The 26,858-nt window shown below is 43.0% G+C and overlaps 3 protein-coding genes across 5 annotated transcripts in view; all 3 read right to left on the bottom strand.

The window, feature by feature from the left end:
* Nucleotides 1-17: 17 nt before the first annotated feature.
* LOC310703136 (cytochrome P450 2K6-like) lies at nucleotides 18-9,045 on the bottom strand. 2 transcript variants are annotated; one of them, XM_083495231.1, is made up of 10 exons: nucleotides 8,961-9,045; nucleotides 8,180-8,395; nucleotides 6,888-7,050; nucleotides 6,282-6,431; nucleotides 5,027-5,187; nucleotides 4,329-4,502; nucleotides 3,538-3,679; nucleotides 2,833-3,017; nucleotides 1,634-1,775; nucleotides 18-483 (listed from the first exon to the last, which is right to left on the bottom strand). In XM_083495231.1, exons 2-10 carry the CDS (start codon nucleotides 8,360-8,362, stop codon nucleotides 296-298), a joined length of 1,488 nt encoding a protein of 495 aa, XP_083351357.1. In that variant the 5' UTR covers nucleotides 8,363-8,395; nucleotides 8,961-9,045; the 3' UTR covers nucleotides 18-295. The 2 variants fall into 2 exon arrangements, with proteins under 2 accessions (XP_083351357.1, XP_083351358.1); XM_083495232.1 differs by lacking the exon at nucleotides 8,961-9,045 and having other exon boundaries at nucleotides 8,180-8,667.
* Nucleotides 9,046-10,550: 1,505 nt separating this feature from the next.
* Nucleotides 10,551-26,858, bottom strand: part of LOC310703134 (cytochrome P450 2K1-like) — a 32,413-nt gene continuing 16,105 nt past the window's right edge. For both annotated transcript variants that reach the window (XM_083495229.1, XM_083495228.1), the window contains one exon: nucleotides 10,551-10,786. The gene's annotated coding sequence lies outside the window, so the exon portion shown is untranslated. The remainder of the gene's footprint in view (nucleotides 10,787-26,858) is intronic.
* Nucleotides 12,846-25,137, bottom strand: LOC310703135 (cytochrome P450 2K1-like). Its single transcript, XM_083495230.1, has 10 exons — nucleotides 25,079-25,137; nucleotides 24,694-24,909; nucleotides 22,775-22,937; nucleotides 22,158-22,307; nucleotides 21,334-21,494; nucleotides 17,524-17,697; nucleotides 16,809-16,950; nucleotides 15,866-16,050; nucleotides 15,136-15,277; nucleotides 12,846-13,814 (listed from the first exon to the last, which is right to left on the bottom strand). Exons 2-10 carry the CDS (start codon nucleotides 24,874-24,876, stop codon nucleotides 13,627-13,629), a joined length of 1,488 nt encoding a protein of 495 aa, XP_083351356.1. The 5' UTR covers nucleotides 24,877-24,909; nucleotides 25,079-25,137; the 3' UTR covers nucleotides 12,846-13,626.

Below are 26,858 nucleotides of genomic sequence, written 5' to 3'. Positions count from 1 at the left end.
CTTGACACAAAATATACAGATTTCAATGTTAGTAGGTAATTTTTTTCTGAACAGAATCAAGTAAATTTCAAAATTAAATTCCTAGGCTGAACTAAAGCACTACAATTAACACAAAATCATATTTACTACAAACATTAAGCAGAACATAGTGTGCAACACTTAAGTTTTGTGACACAGCATAGGCCAGTCCGACTGGAAGTCTACTGAACCAAAATGTCCATGGTTAATAAGGGTGTTTAAAAAGCGGTTTGCGTTGCGGACACAGGGAGGATAAGCAACCCATGAACTTTGTGCCTTATGAACGTGGCAGAGCACAGAGTTGGTGGGGCATGGGAGGTGTTGCTAACCCAACAGCAGGGGTAAGATCCAGGTCATCTTCAGATGTTCCAGGAGGTAGCTGGAATGTGAATCTCTGCAGGAGGCTTGTAAAGAAGAGGAAGAGCTCCACTTTGGCAAGATTCTCACCTAAACATGCTCTCCGACCTGTAAGGAAGCGCAAGCAGGATTGAAACTGGGCTCATGGCTTACTTAATAACATTTTATTGGCTTATCTATAATGGAATGCATCAAACTGCTTACTGTTTGAAATTTCATAATGATACCGTTCTAAAATGCAACAAGAATGAACACTAATCTTGAAGAAATGCATGTTCTCCAAGTCTCCCAATTCTCCAGTGACAGTCCCACAATGCATGCTCTGCTGCTGAGCTTGGGGAGAAGGGTGAGCCAGCGCTTGCCCCTCCATAGCGGCTGCTGGAGGAGAGGATTTGGCTGTTGAGGCCTAGCACTGGCTCTGAGGGGGAGGCAGAGGGCAGAGCAGCCCTGGGTGGGAAGAAATGGGGAGCAGAATGGAGCACAAGGAGTCTGGGGTTATTAAAATATGCTTGGTGCAGCCATGTCTAATCTTGCCTCTTTCTGAAATGTGTTTATCGGTGTGTGTTTTTCCTTTTGTAAATCTACCAAAAGAATAAAATCAGATTGGGTCTAAGGGGTTTTCTCAGGACAGTTGAGGGTGCAAGTCGTGAGTCCTGTTGGTTTAGAAATGGCAGAACTCGACTTCTTCTGACGGGGGGCAGGGGACCACAAATGGTCTTTCGAGGAGGGTGAGTTGGATGAGTATGAAAATGTTCTGGTTTTCATCTGAGGAATGTTGGCAAGTATGCAAAAGATGAACTCCCAGCAAGAAGCATTCTACAGGGCTGAAAACCAAGGGGAGCGGATGTTTTTCAGCCCACGGTCTGAGAGTTTCTTGTACCCTAATCCTCCAAACAGCCTGTATCCATTCTCCACCACAGCAAGCAGGTGGCATTATCATAGATCAATGGCACATTGCAGCTAGGCAAAAGCCCACAAGGGGAACACAGAGCAGGTCCACTGAAAGCCAAGGCCTGGGGGAAGTTCTGAGGGTGGATAGAGAGCCTTGAAGAGTCCCATTTGGCCACTGGCCCAGAAGTTGCCCTATTGAAAATGAATGATGTTGCGTATCTTATTGCAGTTCTAAATGACAGATATAAGTACTCCAAAGTTTGTCACTGGGTCCTCCATCCAAGTTTTATTTTATGTTAATATACTTAGGATGGCCTATTGATTAAGTTCACATTGGATATGTATAAATAGACACAAAATAAGTTACCTGCAGAGAAAGGCATGAATGCATCTCTCTTTATGAACTTTCCTTCAGAGTCAAGAAAGTGCTCAGGATAAAATTGGTATGGTTTTTCCCACTGAGATTCATCGTGCAGCACGGAGGTCAGTAGTGGCATGATGTGAGTCCCCTGCAAAGGACAAGCAAGAGTTATTTTAAAAATGCATGTGGCCCGTCAAGCAAATCATTATGGTATAGTCCTCAATGTCTCTTTTTAAAAAAAGCAAGAAACAATCTGCATTATAAAGCAGAGATTATATACCATTAGCTCCTTAAACAGTAGTAGTAGTAGTAGTAGTAGTAGTAGTAGTAATACTACTACTACTACTACTAATAATAATTTATTATTTATACCCCACCCATCTGGCTGAGTTTCCCCAGCCACTCTGGGCGGCTCCCAATCAAGTATTAAAAACAATACAGCCTTAAATATTAAAATCTTCCCTAAACAGAGCTGCCTTCAGATGTCTTTTAAAGATAGGATAGCTACTTATTTCCTTCACATCTGAAGGGAGGGTGTTCCACAGGACGGGCGCCACTACTGAGAAGGCCCTCTGTCTGGTTCCCTGTAACTTGGCTTCTCGCAATGAGGGAACCGCCAGAAGGCCCTTGGCGCTGGGACCTCAGTGTCCGGGCTGAACAATGGGGGTGGAGACGCTCCTTCAGGTATACTGGACCGAGGCCGTTTAGGGCTCTAAAGGTCAGCACCAACACTTTGAATTGTGCTCGGAAACGTACTGGGAGCCAATGCAGATCTCTCAGAACCGGTGTTATGTGGTCCTGGCGGCCACTCCCAGTCACCAGTCTAGCTGCCACATTCTGGATTAATTGCAGTTTCCGGGTCACCTTCAAAGGTAGCCCCACGTAGAGCGCGTTGCAGTAGTCCAAGCGGGAGATAACTAGAGCATGCACCACTCTGGTGAGACAGTCCGCGGGCAGATAGGGTCTCAGCCTGCGCACCAGGTGGAGCTGGTAGACAGCTGCCCTGGACACAGAATTAACCTGCGCCTCCATGGACAGCTGTGAGTCCAAAATGACTCCCAACTGGTCCTTCAGGGGCACAGTTACCCCATTCAGGACCAGGGAATCTGGTAATGTCCTGCTAATGTCCAGTGTAATGTCCTAATTAATGAAGAAATTGATCGCAGTCAGCTGAGCAAAGAATGCAGTTTAATCAAAGTGATTACCTTTGGAATGAAGTAGCCTTTGAGGGTAACATCCACAGTGGTTGCATGTGGAATATTTGTGGGGCTAACGTCAGAAAATCTCTGGATCTCATGGATCACTGCATCTACATATGGCATTTTCTTTCGGTGCTCAATCCTTGGTTGAGAAGATCCAACAACCTTTGCAATTTCTTCTTGGACCTTGTCTGGGGGAAGCAAAGCGGAATTTTTTTTTTGTTAAAATAAACACATTGGTGGGTTTTTTTTGTCCCCACCCCCAAATGCCAAACTCAAAAGCTTATTTTGCCACCAACTCATATCTTCAGATTTCCTGGAGCAACTGACAGCTAATTAGGCAATGGGACTGCCTGATCTATGAGCACAATCTCACAACATAATGCAAAATTGTGGAAGACGCTATTCACCTGAGAATTTTTGTGGAAATATACAATTTGCTTATAGTTATGTAGGATGCGAAAGTCAGAAACATGCATGCTTGATTACACCCAACATTGGGGGGGGGGGGCTGACATGTGTGATGTCACACATTGAAACTAGGCCCAACAAGGCCCACCGTATTGTGGAATATTGAGGGGGACCGTCCCCCTCATTGAGAATTGTGGGGCTCAGCCCCCCAGCTTCCCGGGCCCCCAGATAGTTATGTATAACTGGAATCAAGATATCCTACCTAGGGTAATGGGAGCCAACGCAATGAAAAGCACTCACTCTGAATTTCAGGATATTTCATCATTAGTAACAGTCCCCAGCGCAGTGTGGAAGCAGTGGTCTCTGTGCCAGCAGAAAATAAGTTACTCACAACTGCTTTTAGGTTTTCAGTGTTGAAATATCCATCCAGCTTGCCCTTCTCCTGGGGTGTAAAGAGAAAGAATTGGCTATAACAAGGTGATGAGCAAATTCCATGTGCAGATATCAAAGTAGCTAGGCAGGGGCTGGGAGGGCACTCACTGGAATGGAAAGAACAGAGAAGCTGTCTAGGAAAGCAGAAAAATCATACACAGCCAGCACACTCAAATCTCTTTTCTCCATGAAAACATGTCACAGGCAGAAGAAAGGAGCGTGGTGCAAAAGAAATACTGGGGGGGGGGGGGGGAAGGAGCATGATGTGTTGGACTAATCATGAAATCATAGAGTTGGACCCTGAGGATCATCTATTCCAAACATCTGCAGTGTAGGACTGCAGCTGTCCCTTACAGGGATCGAATCTGCAACCTTGGCGTACGCAGCAACGTGTTCCAACCAACTGAGCTACCGTATCTCAAAGGTTGTTTTTTTCTTTTTCTTTTGAGAGGAGCGGGAGTCCGAGTGGAAAACAGCCCTGCAAGCAATCATATCACAGACTCTGTAAATTAGCCAAAGCTTTATAGAGCAAAAATAAAATAAAACGTGCAGAGTATATTAGACACCAGCACACATGGAAATGTATTTTTAAAATGTGAAAATTTCAACTTTTGACAATATCGAAAAACATTATTGGCGGGCTTAAAGGACTCCATTACCTCTTGCTGTTTCAGGAGAAATGAATCAATGAAGCTCCTTTGGTCATTTTCATCCAGATCTCTGAGGTGTTGTATGAAGGTGGCATTTATGAAGGCATGCATCTCATCTCTGTTGTGAAGGAGAGTCTTATGAACTCCCAAAAGTGAGCCAAGAGCAGGAAATACATTATACAGCTGTAAGGATAAAATATGACAAAGAGAAAAGCCCAGTGCTTAATTCTCAGGTGGTACTCCAAATATCTCATCTTCCACAGAGGAATAAACAATGACACAGAACAAAAATGTACTTGGGTTGGAGCAACGTTGAGTCAATATCCCTTAGAGGCCAAGGCTGGAGGCCATTTGCTTACGTGCTGTTGTAGTTATGGAGCCCCCTTGTACTTGTGGATTAGCAGTTTGCTCAGTTGTGGACAAGACCATATACTTAGACCAGTAGTGGCCAGGGGCATCAATACTGTATACAAAAAGTCAATTATGGTTTAAGTTATCTAGCTATTATATTTTAAGCAGAATATCCAATTATATGAATGAAAATAATAAATGGGGGAAGACTGCTTTTTTAAAATGGTCTGAAAGCGACTCATATTTCCCAAAATGAGTTTTTAAGTGAATCCTGAACAATATGGAATTGCACACACATTGAGTATTCAGTGAATACAACCAACTATTTCTTTTCCATTTGAAAGAGCTTAGATTACCATGACAGAGGGGCTTCCAAAAAGCTGGATATTTTCATTGACCATCTTTAGAAGTTTTCTAAATGTGGAGTCTTCGTATTCAAATCGCTTGTTTAGTAGGATGGATGCTATGATATTGGCAGCAGCGGCATTCATAATTGTGGTGGTTTCAAATGGTTGTCCTATATATAAATATTAAACAATGCTCAGATGAAATACCAAGTAGAATTGCTCTTCTCTGCCTTAGGTTCCCAGTGTCAGCCTACCGTTGTATAGAGCACATTTATCTTAGAAACTGATCCTACGTTCTGGTGTACTTGAAGATATCTGAGTTAAGAAACGCTAAAAAGAGTCATGGGCAGTATATACCTAAGCAGAGGTCTTCATCCTTTTTGAGCCCATGACTCCCTTGACCAGTTACATTCTTTCTGTGGTTTTCCTGTGGGGCTAATGCGCGCCAAGCCTCAGGAGCCAGTTATGTCACCCCTTGCCTCCAGAGCCAGTAGCCTCTCACCCTTTTTCAAACATCCTCCCTCATGAAGTGTTCCCTTAACCTCTTCTCCTCTCTGCTCTCCGTGGGAGTCCTCTAGGTAACCACCACAGCCACCCCTGGTTTCTGAGCCACCCCCTGCCCCAAAGAGAGGTGCCTCCTCATGCTGCCCCACAAGGGCCTAGGAAGACAATGCACCAGCAAAAGCAGCCTGACGGAGACTGGATGAAGGTGACTGTGAAGCCAGCACCTTTACACGCCTTGGGAGGCAGCAGTGGCAGCAGTGGGCGCCACCAGGCCTGAATGGGGAAAAGGCTCCCTTTGGCACTGTACACTCAGCTCCCAGGCAGGCCTTGCACACAGCAAGCACAATAAAGGCCAGTGCAGTGCTTGCCTGCCCAGCCTCCCACTTGCCTGTCTATTACCAACATCAAGGGCTGGTGGACTGGCTGAACCACATCAGCTCCTGGGAACCAGCACCCCCTGGCCAGCCACAAAGGCACCGTTCACTTGGGGAACTTGTAGCCAGGGCTACTGCAACAAACAGCTGCGCAAGCCTTTGGGAGGCAGAGATGCGAGAGGGAATCGTAGGAGGGAGGACAGGAAAGAGGGACAGAGGCCAGCATTATCTCACACTGACCTGAACACTGCAGATTGGTAACTTCTTCACAGGGAATCCTGGTTACTATAGTTCTGAGAGTTAGCACTATGTATACAACACAATATTGTGGGCATCTAATGTAGTGTTGTTTTGCCCTGGAGCAGTAGAGGGAAACACTAACCCACCTTGGTAAGATTCAAATGTCTTAATCAGGACACTGCATTCTTCCACAATTCTGTCCTCTATGGACCTTTTCCCCATGCCATAGTCCCGTAATGTGCTTAGTGAGAACCGCCGCATCGCTTTCCAGTTTTCACCATGTGAAAAAATAACACCTGAAGAGCAGAGATCAAGTTTCAAGTTATCATGGCCACAATAATATGTTTTGGCTTATCTCACCCTTCTTCTGTGGAACTGAGGATGCCTCTCAGCTGGTCCCTCATCTGGTCTCTGATAGGACACACACTCTCCAGAACAGCAACATCCCTATGGGTTGTACCCTCAGAACACAACTGCACAGGGAGTTTACGGCCCTTCAGAGGTAACGGTACATTATCTTATGACCAGATTCTCCTATTCCCTCAACACTACTCTTTTGTTGGCAGTGACAAAGACATCTGACATTATCCATCCAATGGCTGCAGCTACACTGGTCAATTGGCAAGCTGTCCTCCAAGCTATAATTGAAACTAACAATCAGTTCCATGAACCTTTTGGCACAGATTCTATATTGCTATGATAACTAAATTTCACAAACAGCACAAGCTATTATACAGAAGAAAAGACCTCACCAAAGCCCCTTGCATGGTCCTCAAAAATTGGGATGATGGGTCTCTCTGCAAATGCGTCCGCCTGATTCACCAGAGCCTCCTTGACTGTCTCATACCCTGTCAGCACCACCATTTTCTGGAATCCCATTTGGATGCGGAAGATGGGGCCATGTTCTTTTGACAACTGGAGTTCAATGGCCAAAAGAGAGAAACATCAAATAAATCCCCCTAAACATACATAGATACATACTGTCACAGATCTGAAATGAAAACTGATTTCATTTACATGGTTGTATGGTATAATTTGTCAACTTTAAATGTCTAAGCACTGCCCAACACGTGGGTGCCTTTAGCAAGAGGAGCAACCTCAAATTATTAAGAAGAAAGTGCAGTAGGATGGCAAATTCTGCAGGTCCTTTATTTTATTTGGCGGAAACCGAAAGCAATTAAAGCTGAAAACGGATGTGAATTTTCCTTCCTTAACAAATGGAAAGTTAGAATCATAGAATTGAGGCTCCGCTGTTTCCCCCGGGGAGTGCCAGTGCTTTTCAATATTGCCTTTAGCTAAAATTACACTGGAGACTTAATCTAAGGTAAAGGTAAAGGTACCCCTTCCCGTACGGGCCAATCGTGTCCGACTCTAGGGTTGCGCGCTCATCTTGCTTAAGAGGCCGGGAGCCAGCGCTGTCCGAAAACACTTCTGGGTCATGTGGCCAGTGTGACAAAGCTGCTCTGATGAGCCAGCACCAGCGCAGCACACGGAAATGCTGACTTAATCTAGACTTAATCTAGATTTAATCTAATGCAATTTTTTTCACCTGCCCAAAGAATCATGGGAATTGTGGGTGTTGCGAAGAGACGAACATTCTCAATAAGAACATAATTTTAGACATAAAAAAATTTCATACATAGGCACACTTAAAAGCCCACATTCAGCAATATAAATGCTTTGTTTTGTTTCACGTTAGATGATTGTGGAAACTTGACTGGATTCTAAGAGCATATTTAGAAGTGCTGACTTCACATTGAAATGTTTAATAATTTTGCAGCTAATTTTTTGCACATGAGGCTGGTTGTGGCATTCCAATTCCCCTCCTCCAGTGACCCAGTCCCTCCACTGCACAGATTAGCTATCAGCCTAAACCATAACAGCAATCACACACAAAAAGGAAGAAAAAAACGAATAAGCCATCTTTGACATAGTTTTATCATTTTTGCATATCTGCATATATGAGATGGAACACTGACATCTACCTGGCCTAAAAACATCCACAGAATCTTTGCCTTGCTGCAGAAAGAACAGAAAACGTTACCTTTAACATTGTTCTGTAAGGTCTCTTCAGATCCATCATGTGGAGATTCCCAAGAAGTGGTAAAGGTGTAGGACCTGGTGGGAGATTTTTGGAGTTCCTATTCCAGAAACTGCCCCATTTCCAAATGAATATAATTGTAAGGATGAGCAGGAACAATGTTGGAATCTGTTCAGTCCAATCCATTTCTTTTCAGTGAGCAAATTTCTGAAGCGATTACTGTGAAAGTCACAACATAGTTTGATCAAGGACAATGTCTGCTGGCTGAAATGAGCAGCAAATTTATCATACTAGGAACTGTCTCTAGTGAATCATTTCATTCAATGGAATGCCTTCCACTTTCCCCCAGACTTCACTGCAGTCTACGCTTGATGATTTAGCTTTCCCTTTAAAGGTACGGTAAAGGACCCCTGGATGGTTAAGTCCAGTCAAAGGCGACTATGGGGTTGTGGCACTCATCTCGCTTTCAGGCTGAGGGAGCTGGTGTTTGTCCACAGACAGTTTTCCGGGTCATGTGGCCAGCATGACTAAGCTGCTTCTGGTGCAACAGGACACTGTGACAGAAGCCAGAGCACACAGAAACGCTGTTTATCTTCCCTCCGCAGTGGTACCTATTTATCTACTTGCACTGGCATGCTTTTGAGCCGCTAGGTTGGCAGGAGCTGGGACATAGGAACGGGAACTCACCCTGTCATGGGGATTCGAACTGCTGAACTTCGAATCAGCAAGCCCAAGAGACTCATTGGTTTAGACCACAGCGCCACCCGTATCCCTTTATACTTACTTGAGCAGAGGTGTTTTCTTCCTGAAATGAAAACATCGTTCAGCCGGTTCAACCTCTTTTGAATACTTGGGAGATCCAACGTTCAGGTTTAGAAAAACATTATAGAATCACAGAGCTGGAGAGTTGGAAGGAACCCAAACAACTGTTAAGAAATCTTCTTGTGTAATTATTGAACTAGTGAGAAATTTTTGAGATAGTTTCAGAACCTGCTGAACTCCTTCTTTACAAATATTCTGCTATTCGGCATGTGTGTGTAGCTAGTTTAGTTAATTAATATACTGGTGCCAGCAACATAGGGAGACACAATCAACCAGTAGCTGAACTGGGTTCCACACAGTCACAAAAACCAGTCACAAATATTAAATCACAAGCCACAGTCACAAAAGCGAAGTCACGAGTCAGTCCCATAAAATGAAGTCACATCAAAAAATCGAAAAAGCCAGACAACCAAAACGCAAAAAAATTGCAAAAACAAAACTTCCAACTATAACTTCTGTGTTGCGTGGGTGCTCAGGACTCAACAGCTGGCAGACTCAACAGGAAGACTCTTATTAGCAGTGAGGGACTCAATTAACAAACGAAACACACTCAACATGAACCAGATGATGAAAAGCGACCCCTAAGGTGAGGAACAGCATGCTACACTTGAGGGGACTGTTTCAGATGTGGGCAGACGTGGATTCCTCACTGACAGGAATTGGTAGGGGGGTGCAAACCCTAGATTTGAAGAGCCCACACGCTCCGCATGAGGGGGCTTCACAGATAAGTTGTTTGTATGAAAAACTAATTTAAGGTCTCTGCAGATTGTACAGTTGTTGTATTCCCCAAGTGAAACCATTATCACTAGCTCATATTTGGGCATTTAACTGGGAATATGATGCTCTGAGATATTTGTAGGCATTTGTTAACATGTGAATACAAGTCAGTTGATCTCTACGCCCGAAGCAGAGGCACCAACTTGCGCCCAAGATGTGACATCATGAGCACACAACATCACAATGTCGGGAGAGATATGACAAGAGACTGCAAGATGGACCCGAGCCCTATTTATTTATTTCATAACATTTATACACCACTTGGCTGTAAAAAAATTAAAAAGTTCAAAGTGGGTAGGTATCATGGACTGGCAGAGATGGGAGGCAGCAGCTGGGAAACCCCCAGGGGGAGAAAGTTCAGAGCCAGGGCACTGGTGGTGGGATGAGTGGTCAGTGGGAGAAGAGGGAGCTGACTGGCGGGAGGAGGTGTTCGGAGCTGAAGAGGTAACAGGGTTTCATGAGCAGGAAGAAGCTGGGGCAGAGAGCAGTTCAGACAGGAGAGAGGAAGGGGGCCAGGAGACAGAGATGATGCAGCTGCCTTATCCGGGGAGTCTCCCCCTCCTGCTGCGACCAGCTCCCTTCTCCCTGGTCACCCAGAACATGGAGAGAAATGAAGATGGCAAAGTCATGAGATGCAAGGTGATGGAGCTGTAGGCTGCTGGGGGAGGGGCCTTAGAGGGCAGTGGGAAGGTGGAGACCTTCAGTCCTCATAAGCTGGCAGGAGCTGGAGGCAGGAGTAGGTCAGCAATAAAAACACCACCAGTGCTGGGGAAAGCAAAGAAAGCAAAATAGTGCAGGCCTAGTGATCACAGCATCTCCCACCCAGTTTTTCCATACCCAACCAAATTTTTGGAACAGGATTTTTACACATAAAGTTTTTAATGTTTTTAATCAAATTCCTGGTGTAAATTTTAAAAACCAGTGGAATTAATCATTGCTCTTTTCACATGGAAAGACTTAATCTATTTTGTTACCTGTAGACTTGCTATACCTGTGGCCCTCAGTTAAAATCTGAGCCTCTTCATCAGAGTGGGAAGAAGCACCTGAATTTGACTACTCCTTTTTGACCATCCATTGCTTAAATCTTTGTTTTTAGGGGGGCCACCAGGTGGCGCATTGGAAGATGGCCGACAATAACATCTCTCCGACCCACACGAGGTAATTAAGAGGCTGCTATGGGAAGTATGCAGTCTTCCCGACCCCCCAAGGAGATGGGGGGGGACTGCCTTGCCAGCGATGTCCATAATGCACCCCCGGAATCGAAAGAAGGGTGTGCCGGTCACTTGGCACACGCCCTCGGTGAAGTCGGCTCTTCCTGACGCTTTCTCCAATCACACCCTGGTTCGCTTCAGCTCGAAAATATAATTGGAAATATATAATTGGAAAGAAGCTGAAGCACATACATCAAGCAAAGTACGGGAGATAAGACTGCTGATTAATGCATCTCTGTGACCAGAGCGACGGGAGGGACAAATAAATCAAGTGACGAATGACCATTAGGAGACTGGTATGTTTGGAGCGAAAAAGGAAGGGGGGTGGAAGAAAAAACTTTTTTTTCCTTTGCCTTATGTGAGTATTAATAACCCTCCACCCCAGAAAGACGAAACGTTGCCTTTTACCAATCACAAGCAGGATCTCAAGAGCTGTGTGGAGTGAATTATTGATCGAAGAGAGGACTGGTAAATATCGGAGATGGAGGAAAAATTTTATGACGCAGTTTTAAATGGCGTCTTGCTAAGACAGGCTTGTCTAAGAAAGACGGGGGGAGGAGGACCAGGACCATTGGAATGTGAATGATCAATGGAATATGATCTAAACCTGGCAGAGCCCCTTTGTGATATACTTGGGAAGCCTGGGAAAATTAAAGGACAGATCGAGGATAAATTCTTTACAGAAATGTGGAATGACGTCTGTCCCTATGTGATATGATTTTTGGGAGAGTTTAAAACCCACACAGAGGATGTTTGTCTCCAATCCGCTTGTGAAGATTATCAGAGATTGCAAAGAAAGGAATATATGATAACAACAAGAAGATGAAGAAAGTAATAAAGAGACTATCTGGATAGAACTGGATAGAACTGTCTAATTAAAGCAGCAATATAAGTGATGTTTGGACCCCCGTCCGGAGCTTGGAGTATGGGCACCCCCAACAAAAGTTAAAAATCTGGCTGTATAATTTGGAACTAATGTGATTTGGAAAATGTGATTTGATTGGCCTGTTAATAAAAATTATATTTAAAAATCTTTGTTTTTTAAAGTGCCCTTCACTTAGAACCACATGATTAAGCAGTAAAATACACAAGGAATGAAGTGGCTTGTCACAAAATATATAGATTATATGTAGATTATTATTTTTTAAAAAATAATTTTTATTAAGTTTCATATTACCAAATTAAACACATCAAACCAATTAATCCAAATTATAACAATACATTATCATGTAATCCAATTGTTTTCCAAATTATAAATTTTTGTGGGGGGTACCCATGCTTCTTGATCGGCAGGAGTCCAATCCTCGAATATTTGTGCTGCTTTCATTTTAAGAATGATATTTCCAGTCCCCTCTTCTCAATCCTTGTCATTACTCATTTTCCTTTTCATTCACCTCCGAGTTGCTCCGCAGGTAGGTTGAAAAAAAACAACAGTCTTATTTGGGTTTCTGTGTGGGCTTTGTACTACTCTCTCGTGAATCACTCTCATCCAATAGTCCAGACATTTCCGCTCGAGCAAGCAATTGCCATTTTGTTGTTCCGATGAAATACAGTCTAAAAGCTCGCTCTTTAACTTCCCCGACCTGTTGCATCGTAAATTAGTCTTTTTCCAGGAGGGCTGCCCCTTCCAGATCGCAATCTCCTCGAAAATAATAAATCTTCAGCTCGCCCTCCCCAAGACCAAACCTCCTGCAACACAGGTGTCATATCACATCTCCATTCTAACTGCGTCTTCTTTCCACATCCTTCACAGAGTAAAATCTTTAAGTTCATATTATTCCCACACAATTCATTTTAGTCCCATTTGCAATTAGTTGCTGTGACGGATCTTCTAAGAGGGTGGGTTATTAGTTAATCACATAGAGCAAAAAAAAAAAAAAAGTCGTTCCCCCCTCTTTCAGTTCCGTTGCATTCCATTCCACATACCATGTCTGTAGTACTTTGATGTAATCTTCCATCTCAGTCTTCATCATTTCAGTGGTAAAATTGTTAGCAGATAAAAACCTCCTGCCTCTCTTGAAGCATGTGCATTATCTTTCACCAATTTTTTTCCTTTTAAATAACGCAACTAGTTTCGCACCTGGAAGCAGCTTCGGAGGAGTTCCAAGGCCCGCCGAGGGTTGTGCACCGAGTGCCGCACCCCCTCCTTCTTCCGAACTCGGGGGTGATTTATGGCAACAGTGGGTGAAAACTGCATTTCTCCCCCCTGGAGAGATGAAGGGAGACTGATTCACTCCCCATAATCAGCCTCTAATTACCTTGTGCGGGCTGGATAGATGTTAATATCCGCCATCTTCCAAGGCACTCCTAGCGGCCCCTCTCAATTATATGTAGATTATATGTAGATTATATATATTACCGGTATATAGATTATAGTAGGATTTTTTTTTCCTGAGCAGAATCAAGTAAATTTCAAAATTTAATTCCTAGGCTGAACTAAAGCAATACAATTAACAAGGAATCATATTTCCTACAAACATTAAGCAGAACATAGTGTGCAACACTTAAGTTTTGTGACACATCATGGGCCAATCCGACTGGAAGTCTACTGAACCAAAATGTCCATGGTTAATAAGGGTGTTTAAAAAGTGGTTTGCATTGCACACACAGGGAGGATAAGCAACCCATGAACTTTGCGTCTTATGAACGTGGCAGAGCACAGAGTTGGTGGGGCATGGGTGGTGTTGTGAACCCAACAGCAGGCGTAAGATCCAGGTCATCTTCAGATGTTCCAGGAGGTAGCTGGAATGTGAATCTCTGCAGGAGGCTTGTAAAGAAGAGGAAGAGCTCCACTTTGGCAAGATTCTCACCTAAACATGCTCTCCGACCTGTAAGGAAGCGCAAGCAGGATTGAAACTGGGTTCATGGCTTACTTAACAACATTTTATTGGTTTATCTATAATGGAATGCATCAAACTGCTTACTGTTTGAAATTTCATAATGATACCATTGTAAAATGCAACAAGAATGAACGCTAATCTTGAAGAAGTGCATGTTCTCCAAGTCTCCCAATTCTCCAGTGCCAGTCCCACAATGCATGCTCTGCTGCTGAGCTTGGGGAGAAGGGTGAGCCAGCGCTTGCCCCTCCATAGCGGCTGCTGGAGGAGAGGATGTGGCTGTTGAGGCCTAGCACTGGCTCTGAGGGGGAGGCAGAGGGCAGAGCAGCCCTGGTAGGGAGGAAGGGGGAGCAGAATGGAGCACAAGGAGTCTGGATTTATTAAAAAGTGCTTGGTGCATCCATGTCTAGTCTTGCCTCTTTCTAAAATGTATTTATTGTTGTGTGTTTTTCCTTTTGTAAATCTACCAAAAGAATAAAATCAGATTGGGGCTAAGGGGTTTTCTTAGGACAGTGGAGGGTGCAAGTCGTGAGTCCTGTTGGTTTAGAAATGGCAGCACTCGACTTCTTCTGACGGGGGGCAGGGGACCACAAATGATCTTTCGAGGAAGGTGAGTTGGATGAGTATGGAAAATGTCCTGATTTTCATCTGAAGAATGTTGGCAAGTATGCAAAAGATGAACTCCCAGCAAGAAGCATTCTACAGGGCTGAAAACCAAGGGGAGCAAATGTTTTTCAGCCCACGGTCTGAGAGTTTCTTGTACCCTAATCCTCCAAACAGCCTGTATCCATTCTCCACCACAGCAACCAGGCGGCATTGTCATAGATCAATGGCACATTGCAGCCAGGCAAAAGCCCACAAGGGGAACACAGAGCAGGTCCACTGAAAGCCAAGGCCTGGGGGAAGTTCTGAGGGTGGTTAGAGAGCCTTGAAGAGTCCAATTTGGCCACTGGCCCAGAAGTTGCCCTACTGAAAATGAATGATGTTGGGTATCTTATTGCAGTTCTAAATGACAGATATAAGTACTCCAAAGTTTGTCACTGGGTCCTCCATCCAAGTTTTATTTTATGTTAATATACTTAGGATGGCCTGTTCATTAAGCTCACATTGGATATGTATAAATAGACAGAAATTGAGTTACCGTATTTTTCGCTCTATAATATGCACCCGACCATTACACGCACGTAGTTTTTAGAGGAGGAAAATCCATAGGCATGCCACCCGTAGGCATTCCCTCCATAACACGCACAGACATTTCCCCTTACTTTTTAGGAGGAAAAAAGTGAGTGTTATGGTGCAAAAAATACGGTACCTGCAGAGAAAGGCATGAATGCATCTCTCTTTGTGACCTTTCCTTCAGAGTCAAGAAAGTGCTCAGGATAAAATTGGTATGGTTTTTCCCACTGAGATTCATCGTGCAGCACGGAGGTCAGTAGTGGCATGATGTGAGTCCCCTGCAAAGGAAAAGCAAGAGTTATTTAAAAAATGGATATGTCCTGTCAAGCAAATCGTTATGGTATAGTCCTCTGGATTATAATCCAGAGATTATATACCATTAGCTCCTTAAACAGTCATCATTGGGCTGAGAGAATAGTTGACTGAGCCCCTTGCCCAACTTTTCTGGGATAACTCAATAAAGACCTGTATGCAGCGAGGAAGGCAGAAGCAAGTAGGCCCAGACTAGGGAACTGGGGCTCCAACAGGGGCCCCAGGGAGGCAAGGGCCCCCTACTTTACAAGGAGGTCAGTGGGGCCTGCTCCTAGTGGTTCATAGCGGTAGACTTGTAATCTGGTGGACTCGTAATCTTGGGCTAGTCACACTTCTCTGAAGTCTCTCAGCTCCACTCACCTCACAGAGTGTTTGTTGTGGGGGAGGAAGGGAAAGGAGAATGTTAGCCGCTTTGAGAATCCTTAGGGTAGTGATAAAGCGGGATATCAAAGCCAAACTCTTCTTCTTCTTAGCCTAAAGTGTAATGTCCTAATTAATGAAGAAATTGATCGCAGTCAGCTGAGCAAAGAATGCAGTTTAATCAAAGTGATTACCTTTGGAATGAAGTAGCCTTTGAGGGTAACATCCACAGTGGTTGCATGTGGAATATTTGTGGGGACAATGTCAGAAAATCTCTGGATCTCATGGATCACTGCATCTACATATGGCATTTTTGTTCGGTGCTCAATCCTTGGTTGAGAAGATCCAACAACCTTCGCAATTTCTTCTTGGACCTTATCTGGGGGCAGTGGAGTGCGATTTTTTTTGTTAAAATAAACTTATTGGTGGTTTTTTTTGTCCCCACCCCCCAAATGCAAAACTCAAAAGCATATGTTTGCCACCAACTCATATCTTCAGATTTCCTGGAGCAACTGACAGCTAATTATTCAATGGGACTGCCTGATCTATGAGCTCAATCTCACAACATAATGCAAAATTGTGGAAGATGCTATTCACCTGAGAATTTTAGTGAAAATACACAATTTGCTTATAGTTATGTAGGAAGCGAAAGTCAGAAACATGCATGCTTGATTACACCCAACATTTGGGGGGGCTGACATGTGTGATGTCACACAGTGAAACTAGGCCCAACAAGGCCCGTCCGGTTGTGGAATATTGAGGAGGGCCACCCCCCTCATTGAATATTGTGGGGCTCAACCCCCCAGCTTCCCAGCCCGCAGATACAGTGGTACCTCGGGTTACAGACGCTTCAGGTTACATCGCTTCAGGTTACAGACTCCACTAACCCAGAAATAGTACCTTGGGTTAAGAACTTTGCTTCAGGTTGAGAACAGAAATTGTGCTCCAGCGGCGCGGTGGCAGTGGGAGGCCCCATTAGCTAAAGTGGTTCTTCAGGTTAAGAACAGTTTCAGGTTAAGAACGGACCTCCGGAAAGAATTGAGTACATAACCAGAGGTATCACTCTAGTTATGTATAACTAGAATCAAGATATGCTAGCTAGAGGTAATGGGAGCCAACCCAATGAAAAGCACTCACTCTGAATTTCAGGATATTTCATCATTAGTAACAGTCCCCAGCGCAGTGTGGTAGAAGTGGTCTCCATGCCAGCAGAAAATAAGTTACTCACAAGGGATCTTAGGTTTTCATTGTGGAAATATCCATTTGGCTTGTCCTTCTCCTGGGGTGTAAAAAAAAAGAAAAGAGAAATTAGCGGTTTCCATGTGCAGATATCAAAGTAGCTAGGCAGGGGCTGGGAGGGCACTCACTGGAATGGAAAGAGCAGAGAAGCAGTCTAGGAAAGCAGAAAAATCATTCACAGCCAGCACACTCAAATCTCTTTTCTCCATGAAAGCATGCCACAGGCTGAAGAAAGGAGCATGGTGCAAGAGAAATACTGGGGGAGGGGGGGAGCATGACGTGTTGGACTAGTCTTGGAATCATGGAATCATAGAGTTGGAAGGACCCTGAGGATCTTCTGTTCCAAACATCTGCAGTGTAGGACTACAGCTGTCCCTTACAGGGATCGAATCTGCAACCTTGGCGTACGCAGCAACGTGTTCCAACCAACTGAGCTACCGTATCTCAAAGGTGGTTTTTTTCTTTTTCTCTTGAGAGGAGCGGGAGTCCGAGTGGAAAACAGCCCTGCAAGCAGTCAGGTCACAGACTCCAGATATTAGCCAAAGCTTTATATAATTATTAACATTTGAAAATATCAAAAAAAATTATTGGCGGGCTTAAAAGACTCCATTACCTCTTGCTGTCTCAGAAGAAATGAATCAATCAAGCTCCTTTGGTCGTTTTTATCCAGATCTCTGAGGTGTTGTATGAAGGTGGCATTTATGAAGGCATGCATCTCATCTCTGTTCTGAAGGATAGTCTTACGGGCTCCCAAAAGCGAGCCAAGAGCAGGAAATACGTTATACAGCTGTAAGGATAAAATAGAACAAAGAGTAAAGCCCAGTGCTTAATTATCAGGTGATACTCCAAATATGTTTGTCATCTTCCACAGAGGAATAATAAAATGACACAGAACAAAAATGTACTTGGATTGGAGCAACGCTGAATAAATATCCCTTAGAGGCCAAGGCTAGAGGCCATTTTCTTACGTGCTGTTGTAGTTATGGAGCCCCCTTGTAGTTGTGGATTAGCAGTTTGCTCAGATGTGGACAAGCCCCTAGACAGAGGTCAACCAGAAGTGGCCAGGGGCAGCAAAATTCCCCCCTGGCCCTGGCCCCCCACAGACCCATGGTGTCACTCACATTGCTGACACAATACAGGGCACTGTGGCAGCAGCCATGGTGGCATGGGCAAAACTGAGACATGGCTGGCAGTGGTGCAACAGCAGAGACAGAGAAGCGGTTGGATCTGCCATCTGAGGCAAATTGCTTCACCTCGGCTCATGTCAGCATCAGTCTTGGGCTGGCGGTGGGGAATTTTTAGCTCTTGCTGGAGGTCCAAAGGTTCCCCACACCTGACTTAGACTTTCAAAAAAGCTTGCACAACAAAGACTCCTGGGTAAGAAAAGCAGGCATTGGAATAAGGAGGAGAGGTTCTCTAGTGGGTCAGGAAGTGGGGCACAGGAATAGACATTCTCCCAATAGAAGGATGTTGAAGTGGAGTCCCCAACGGATAGATATGGGGTCGTGTATATTAAAAAAACCACCGTTATTTTTTTAAAAAGATGAAATTACAAAAGAAATAAAATATTTCAACTATATATAATTTCATAAGATCATGCATACAATATACAAATCGTCAGTTATGGTTTGAGTTATCTAACTATTATATTTTAAGCAGAATATCCAATTATATGAATGAAAATAATAATTGGTGTGAATATTGTCTTGAAATTTTATATTTGCTTTTTAAAAAATAAATTTATTTGGGGTCCTTCTTTCAATATCTCTTTTAAAACTTTTAAGTTGTGTTAACAATGCTGCACCCCATGTGTTTTATACATATGTTCATTTATACATATATTTAGCTTTGACTAGTCTTGCTGTAGTGGTTATAACAGTTGCAATGTCCAAAATCTCCCTTGCTTGCGGACTTCCGGGTTAGCGCCATCGGCTAATGGCGGATTCCCTCCGAGCTCCGGTGGGAATCGGCTCCGCAGGATTTGGGTCTTGCCGCTGCGGCGACGCGGGGACCCTTAAAAATCACAGGTGGTGAAGCCTGTGAACCTGGTGACTCGGTGGGCACCATTTGCGCCCCCCGACCCATGAAGGAGCCTTTTTAAAGGCTTCGGAACGGGAGACGGTGCGGTGCTGTGAGTCGACTGCTTCTCCTACGGAGTGAAGCTGCATGCCATGGTTGGAGAGCGCTGACTTCTTCTCGTGAACAATTGGATTTTAAAGCAGCAACCCGTGAGTAGTGCGGAAATTGGATTTCTAAAGGAATTTTTTTTTTTAATTAGGCACGATTGGGGAAGGCGTAAACAGGAAGTCCGTCTCCCCGTCCTATAAATAATCTAAAGCAAGGACTAACAAACTAAGGTCGAGAGGATTTTTTCCTTCTTATTTGGCAAAAGATATTAATTTCACGATTTGGCAGTTTAAGTAATTTTTACTGGAGGATAAGAGCTAATTTTTGGAGCTGAAGTGCCACCCCCCCCGACCTGGGAGTGATCCGCGAGAAAGCCTGTTGGAGAGATATTAAAGAGCTTGACAGCTGTCAAATTAGCTGTCAAGACGGAAAAAGCGAACTTTGTTTTCTATTGTCTCTGCTGGTTATATTTGTTACAATTTGGTTATACTTTGTTGAAAATAAGGAAGAACCGATACAAACTAACTTGACTTTTGGATTTGAACTGGAAGGAATACTAAGTAACCAAAATCCCTCTAGAGGGGTTTTTGGGACATTACAAGAATGGCTGAAGGAGGGAAAACTCAAGCTAAATTGGACAGAATTTTCTTTCTCTTGGGAAAGTTACAAGGCCAAATTGATGTTTTGGCTACTAATGTTGCAACCCTGGACTTAATAGTAAACAAGTCTATTGAATTTGATAAGGATTTGATCCGGGAAGTTCATGCAGCTGGACAAGAGGAGAAAGTCGAGAACTTTGAGAGTGTGGAGAAAGAGACACATGTTGTTTTTGAGGAAAGGGAAGGAGGAGATGTGGTGTTGCAGATGACAAAGGAGAGCCAGAGTCCTGACATGATGGCTACAAAGGAAAACAAGAATTGGATGATGAAAATTTGGTCTAAATTGGAGACTGAAGAATGGAGAGATCTTTATATGTGGAGATCTGAAGACCTAAGGATTACAAATTTGATTAAGGTGAAAGCTGGAGCTTTGGGGACATTTGGACTTGAAAGGACCAAGAAACAAGATTTGGGCTCCACTTTTAAGTATGGTGGTCTGGCTGGAGGAAACATTGTCCCTATCGGGTTAGAGCATCTCCGAGATCTGGTGTTCAATATTAAGGACTATCAAAAAAACTGGCAGAGAGGAACTGAGAGACAATTAAGGGCCTTGGACGTGAGATCTCCAGGCTGATAGCAGATTAAGACTGATGGACATTTGTTGGGGATTGAAACCGGGAAAGGGGATGGGGTGGGGTTTGGGGATCCAAAGGGTGTATAATTATAATTTGTCCTTTTCTTTTTATTCTGTTTTGTTATCAGTATGAAAAGTGGGGAATTCGTGGAAGGGAATTTGGGTCGACTTTAGAAAAAAGGATTTAAGAATGAGTACTGAGGTATAAATTTTGATGTTTATAAGGTAAAATTGGTTTTTTAAAATGAATTAAGTATAAAAAGGTTAAAAATTGGGGATAAGAACTTGTTGAATTTACAATTTGAATTGGAATATAAGAAGGGGAGGTGCAGGGAAGTCAGGGAAATATGTTATAGAAAATAAGGATTGTAAACTGTATACGGTATGTTTTTAATTTTTTTTTGTTTTTTCTTTTTGGCTTTTTAAAATGGAAAATTCTCAATAAATATTTATTAAAAACAAAAACAAAATCTCCCTTGCTTGCTATGCCTTTCCAAATCAAATGTATTTGGGTATTAAAATCATCTTGGTACCAATAATTTAATTAATAACCAAAAGCTTTTAATCTTACAACAAGTCCAAAATATATGTGTAAAATAGCTGCTCCTATATTTTTGAATTTCCAACAATTGTCTTTTTGAAAATTATAACCACTTCCATTCATCCTTAGTAACTGGATAATTAATGTCTCTTTGTCACTTCTGCTCAAAAGTGAAGGATGATTGATCTAAACCGAATAATTATTTGTATTATTTGGCCAATATACCTTTACTTTGGAAGGTGAGTATTAATTTCTCTGCTTTCCTTAATACCTGAAGATTGCAAATCCTTTCTACTAATACTTTTCCTTGCAAATATGCAATACCTCTCCCCTCCTAAAAACTGCACAGAGACAGCTGAGTGACGACCTTTGGAAGGAAATGCTGTCCTGGGATCTTACGCAACTCATATTTCTCAAGATGTGTTTTGCAGTGAAGCCTGAACAATATGGAATTGCACACACATCGAATATTATGTGAATACAACCAACTATTTCTTTTCCATTTGAGAAAGCTTAGATTACCATGACAGAGGGGCTTCCAAAAAGCTGGAGATTTTCATTGACCAACTTCAGAAGTTTTCTAAATGTGGAGTCTTCGTATTCAAATCGCTTGTTTAGTAGGATGGACACTATGATATTGGCAACAGCGGCATTCATAATTGTGGTGGTTTCAAATGGTTGTCCTATACATAAATATTAAACGATGTTCAGATAAAATACCAATTAGAATAGCTCTTCTCTGTCTTAGGTTCCTACCGATGTACTGAGCACATTTATTTTAGAAACTGATCCTAAATTCTGGTGTACTTGAAGATATCTGAGTTAAGCAACTCTAAAAAGAGTCATGGGCGGTATATACCTAAGCAGAGGTCTTCATCCTTTTTGAGACCATGACTCCCTTGACCAGCTACATTCTTTCTGTGGTTTTCTGGGGTGGCAAATGCACTCCAAGCCTCAGGAGCCAGTTACCGGTATGTCACCCCTTGCCTGCAGAGCCAGTAGCCTTTCATCCTTCTTCAAACACCCTCCCTCATGAAGTGTTCCCTCAGCCACCTCTCCTCTCCCCTCTCCTTGGGAGCTTGAAGCCAGGGCTGCTGCAACAAACAGCTGTGCAAGCCTTTGGGAGGCAAAGATGTGAGAGGGGATCACAGGCGGCAGGACAGGAAAGAGGGATAGAGGCCAGCATTATCTCACACTGACCTGAACACTGCAGATTGGTAACTTCTTCACAGGGAATCCTGGTTACTATAGTTCTGAGAGTTAGCAATATGTATATAACACAATATTCTGGGCATCTAATGTAGTGTTGTTTTGCCCTGGAGCAGTAGAGGGAAACACTAACCCACCTTGGTAAGATTCAAATGTCTTAATCAGGACACTGCATTCTTCCACAATTCTGTCCTCTATGGACCTTTTCCCCATGCCATAGTCCCGTAATGTGCTTAGTGCAAACCGCCGCATCGCTTTCCAGTTTTCACCATGTGAAAAAACAACACCTGAAGAGCAGAGATCAAGTTTCAAGTTATCATGGCTACAATAATATGTTTTGGCTTACCTCACCCTTCTTCTGTGGAACTGAGGATGCCTCTCAGCTGGTCCCTCATCTGGTCTCTGATAAGACACACACGCTGCAGAACTTCAGTAATATCCCTATGGGTTTTACCCTCAGAACACAATTGCACAGGGGGTTCTCCAGCTTACAGCCCTTCAGTTGTAACGGTACATTATCTTATGACCAGATTCTCCTATTCCCTTAACCCTTCTCTTTTGCTGGCAGTGACAAAGATATCTGACATTATCCATCCAATGGCTGCAGCTACACTGGTCGATTGGCAGGCGTTCCTCCAAGCTATAATTTCAACTAAGAATCAGTTCTATGAACCTTTTGGCACAGATTCTATATTGCTATGATACCTAAATTTCTCAAACAGCACAAGCTATTATACAGAAGGAAAGACCTCACCAAAGCCTCTTGCATGGTCCTCAAAAATTGGGATGGTGGCTCTCTCTGCAAATGCGTCCGCCTGATTCACCAGAGCCTCCTTGACTGTCTCATACCCTGTCAGCACCACCATTTTCTGGAATCCCATTTGGATGCAGAAGATGGGGCCATGTTCTTTTGACAACTGGAGTTCAATGGCCAAAAGAGAGAAACATCAAATAAATCCCCCTAAACATACATAGATACATACTGTCACAGATCTGAAATAAAAACTGATTTCATTTACATAGTTGTATGGTATACTTCATCAACTCTAAATGTCTAAGCACTGTTCATCACGTGGGTGCCTTTAGCAAGAGGAGTAACCTCAAATTATTAAGAAGAAAGTGCAGTAGGATGGCAAATTCTGCAGGTCTTTTATTTTATCTGGAGATAATTGTGAGCAAATAATGTTGAAAACTGATGTGAATTTTCCTTCCTTAAGAAATTGAAAGTTAGAATCATAGAATTGTAGAGTTGGAAGGCACCACAAGGATCATCTAGTCCAACCCCCTGAAATGTAGGGATCTGTTTGCCTAACGTGGGATCGAACCCATGGCCCTGTGATTAAAAGTCTCATGCTCAACCAACTGAGCTATCAGTTCTGGCTGCTCAGAATTAGGCTCCTAAGTTTCACCCGAGGAGCGCCAGTGCTTTCCAATATTGCCTTTAGCTAAAATTACCCTAGAGACCTAGATTTAATCTAATAATTTTTTTTACACCTGCTCAAAGAATCATGGGAATTGTGGGTGTTGCAAAGTGATGAACATTCTCTTTTTCAAAAAAATAATTTTTATTGAATGATTTTATGTTACAAAAAAACAATGCAACCATACTACCACCACGTCTGTCCTTTTTCCATTCTCTTCATTCTATGCTGTGGCTCGCTTTAAAGCAGCAAAGCGGACAGGAGCCACCCAGTTTGCTGTTTGAAATAGTTTAGTACAACACTTGAGTCAGATTTTTCTTCTTCTTGTTTTCCTGCTCTAAAAACTTGGTGTGTCTTTTGGTCAGGTGCGTCCTATGAAGCGAAAAATACGGTAGTTGACCCACCTCTTCCCTTAATATTGTGTTATACGTTACCCAGTTCTCTTTGATGTTGTTGGTTTTTTTTAACAGCGATTGCTTCCAGTGCTGATGAACATTCTCAATAAGAACATAATTTCAGACATGGACGCACTTAAAAGCCCACATTCAGCAATATAATTGCTTTGTTTTGTTTCACGTAAGATAATTGTGAAAACTTGAGTGGATTCTAAAATGATGTATTTAGAAGTGCAGGCTTCACACTGAAAAGTTCAATAATTTTGCAGCTAATTTTTGCAGATAAGGCTGGTTAAGGGGTTGCGGTGCTCATCGTGCTTTCAGGCCGAGGGAGCCAGCTTTTGCCTGCAGACAGTTTTCCGGGTCATGTGGCCAGCATGACTAAGCCGCTTCTGGCGAACCAGAGCAGTGCATGGAAATGCCGTTTACGATCCCTGCGGAGCGTTACCTATTTATCTACGTGCACTTTAACGTGCTTTTGAACTGCCAGGTTGGCAGGAGCAGGGACCGAGCAACGGGAGCTGACCCTGTCACGGGGATTTGAACTGCTGATCTTCTAATCGGCAAGCCCTAGGCTCTGTGGTTTAGACCACAGCGTCACCCATATCCCAGGGTGGTTGTGGCATTCCTATTCCCCTCCTCCAGTGACCCAGTCCCTCCACTGCACAGATCAGCTATCAGCCTAAACCATAGCAGCAATCACACACAAAAAGGAAGAAAAAAACGAATAAGCCATACTTGACATAGTTTTATTATTTTTGCATATATGCATTTATGAGATGGAACACTGACATCTACCTGGCCTAAAAACATCCACAGAATCTTTGCCTTGCTGCAGAAAGAACAGAAAACGTTACCTTTAACATTGTTCTGTAAGGTCTCTTCAGATCCATCATGTGGAGATTCCCAACAAGTGGCAAAGGTGTAGGACCTGGTGGGAGATTTTTGGAGCTCCTATTCCAGAAACTGCCCCATTTCCAAATGAATATAATTGTAAGGATGAGCAGGAATAATGTTGGAATCTGTTCAGTCCAATCCATTTCTTTTCAGTGAGCAAATTTCTGAAGCAATTACTGTAAAAGTCACAACATTGTTTGATCAAGGACAACGTCCGCTGGCTGAAATGAGCAGCAAATATACTAGGAACTGTCTCTAATGAATTATTTCATTCAATGGAATGAACTTTCCCCCAGATTTTATTGCAAGCTACGCTTGATGAGTCAGCATTCCCTTTATACTTACTTGAGCAGCGGTGTTTTCTTCCTGAAATGAAAACATCGTCTAGCGCGTTCAACCTCTTTTGAATTCTCGGGAAGTCCAATGTTCAGGCTTAAAACAACATTATAGAATCACAGAGCTGGAGAGTTGGAAGGAACCCAAACAACTGTTAAGAAATCCTCTTGTGTAATTATTGAACTAGTGAGAAATTTTTGAGATAGTTTCAGAACCTGCTGAACTCCTTTTTTACAAATATTCTGCTATTCTGCATGTGTGTGTAGCTACTTTAGTTAATTATTATACCGGTGCCAGCAACATAGGGAGATGTTCTTGGGGAAATACCGCACAAATATTTTGGGGTGTGTGTGTGCAATTTTCTGCACTATGCAGCACGGCCCTCTTCTGTCAGTCATCTCTGGAACTATTTGCTCCATAGACAAAGTTGTGTTATATACTTCCTCTTGGCTTGTGCAACATTGTGGTTTAGCTGATGATGATGTCTTTTATTTATAGTTGCTCTTGATCCATAAGGTCCCCGGGCAGATTACAGCCATTTTAAGCACATGCTGTTCTGCATCTGGTGGCAGGAGGCTCAGGTGTTGGCAGGCGGTTACCACGGTATCAGAGCAGGTACAGTGGTACCTCAGGTTCAGTACTTACAGTAATTGGTTCTGGAAGTCCGTTCTTAACCTGAAGTGCACTTTCCCATTGAAAGTAATGGAAATGAATTGATCTATTCCAGATGATGAAAAAAACCCCTAAAACAACAATTTAACACGAATTTTACTGTCTAACGAGACAATGAAGGCAATAATCATTGTACTGCATTATAAAATAAATAAGACAGCAGTTTAGATGAAAAAAATTAACTGATGATAGTCAGTTTGGATGGGGTTTTTTTATCCATTTCTGCAGTCACACAATCAACCAGTAGCTGAACTGGGTTCCACACAGTCACAAAAACCAGTCACAAATATGAAATCAGAAGCCACAGTCACAAAAGCGAAGTCACGTGTCAGTCCCATAAAATGAACTACAAGTCACGTCAAAAAATTGAAAAAGCCAGACAACCAAAACGCAAAAAATTAGCAAAAACAAAACTTCCAACTATAACAGCTGGCAGACTCAACAGGAAGCCTCTGATTAGCATTGAGGGACTCAATTAACAAACGAAACACACTCAACAGGAACCAGACGATGAAAAGCGACCCCCAAAACAGCAATTTTGCATAAATTTTACTATCTAACGAAGCCATTGATCCATCAAATGAGATCAATAAAACAGTACAAAATGAAAATGTGATTTTTTCCCTTACCTGCGCTGATGTTAGTCATTGTTTGGATGGGGGCTCAGGGTCCTCTTCCACAATCACAATTGGCTTGGCTCCCAGCATTCGTGGAGGAGCATCCGTTGGCCCCACAGATGTTGGGACTTGGCAGCGGCGAGGCCTCCGAGAGCTCAGAAAATTCACGTCTGGGTTAAAATTATTTGTAACCCGACAAAACGTAACTCGAAGCATTTGTAACCCGAGGTACCACTGAAATTCTAGTGGGCCCATGGAGGAATATATTTGTTAAGAGTCCAGTGAGGAATACTTCAGTAGAAATTTCAGCATTTGGACCATCTTATATTGAGTGTTTCTGACCATAGGATGTCACCCAGTAGTTCCTTCAGCTATTTGAAATCAGCCTTCTTAAAGTCAATAACTGAATAATTGTATGAGTGTACAACTTAGCTACTTGCGTACGCAGTTTGAACATTTGTTGAATGTAACATGTGAATATTTGCAATACTTGCTACTTC

The sequence above is a fragment of the Podarcis liolepis genome (genome assembly GCF_965112155.1).
Source record: "Podarcis liolepis genome assembly, chromosome: 3".
Classification (NCBI taxonomy): Eukaryota; Metazoa; Chordata; class Lepidosauria; order Squamata; family Lacertidae; genus Podarcis; species Podarcis liolepis.
The sequence above is the reverse complement of the archived record's forward strand: the minus strand, read 5'-3'. Positions and strand labels throughout refer to the sequence as shown.

Coding starts and splice junctions, on each gene's coding strand:
- LOC310703136 (XM_083495231.1), bottom strand. CDS start 8,362: ATGGATTGGACTGAACAGATTCCAACATTGTTCCTGCTCATCCTTACA. Junction 1,776..2,832: donor AAGGCTACTTCATTCCAAAG/GTAATCACTTTG, acceptor TGTCCTTTGCAG/GGGACTCACATCATGCCACT. Junction 484..1,633: donor ATTCATGCCTTTCTCTGCAG/GTAACTTATTTT, acceptor GCTTCCTTACAG/GTCGGAGAGCATGTTTAGGT.
- LOC310703135 (XM_083495230.1), bottom strand. CDS start 24,876: ATGGATTGGACTGAACAGATTCCAACATTATTCCTGCTCATCCTTACA. Junction 22,308..22,774: donor GGACCATGCAAGAGGCTTTG/GTGAGGTCTTTC, acceptor TCTGCTCTTCAG/GTGTTGTTTTTTCACATGGT. Junction 16,051..16,808: donor GAAATATCCTGAAATTCAGA/GTGAGTGCTTTT, acceptor CACTGCCCCCAG/ATAAGGTCCAAGAAGAAATT.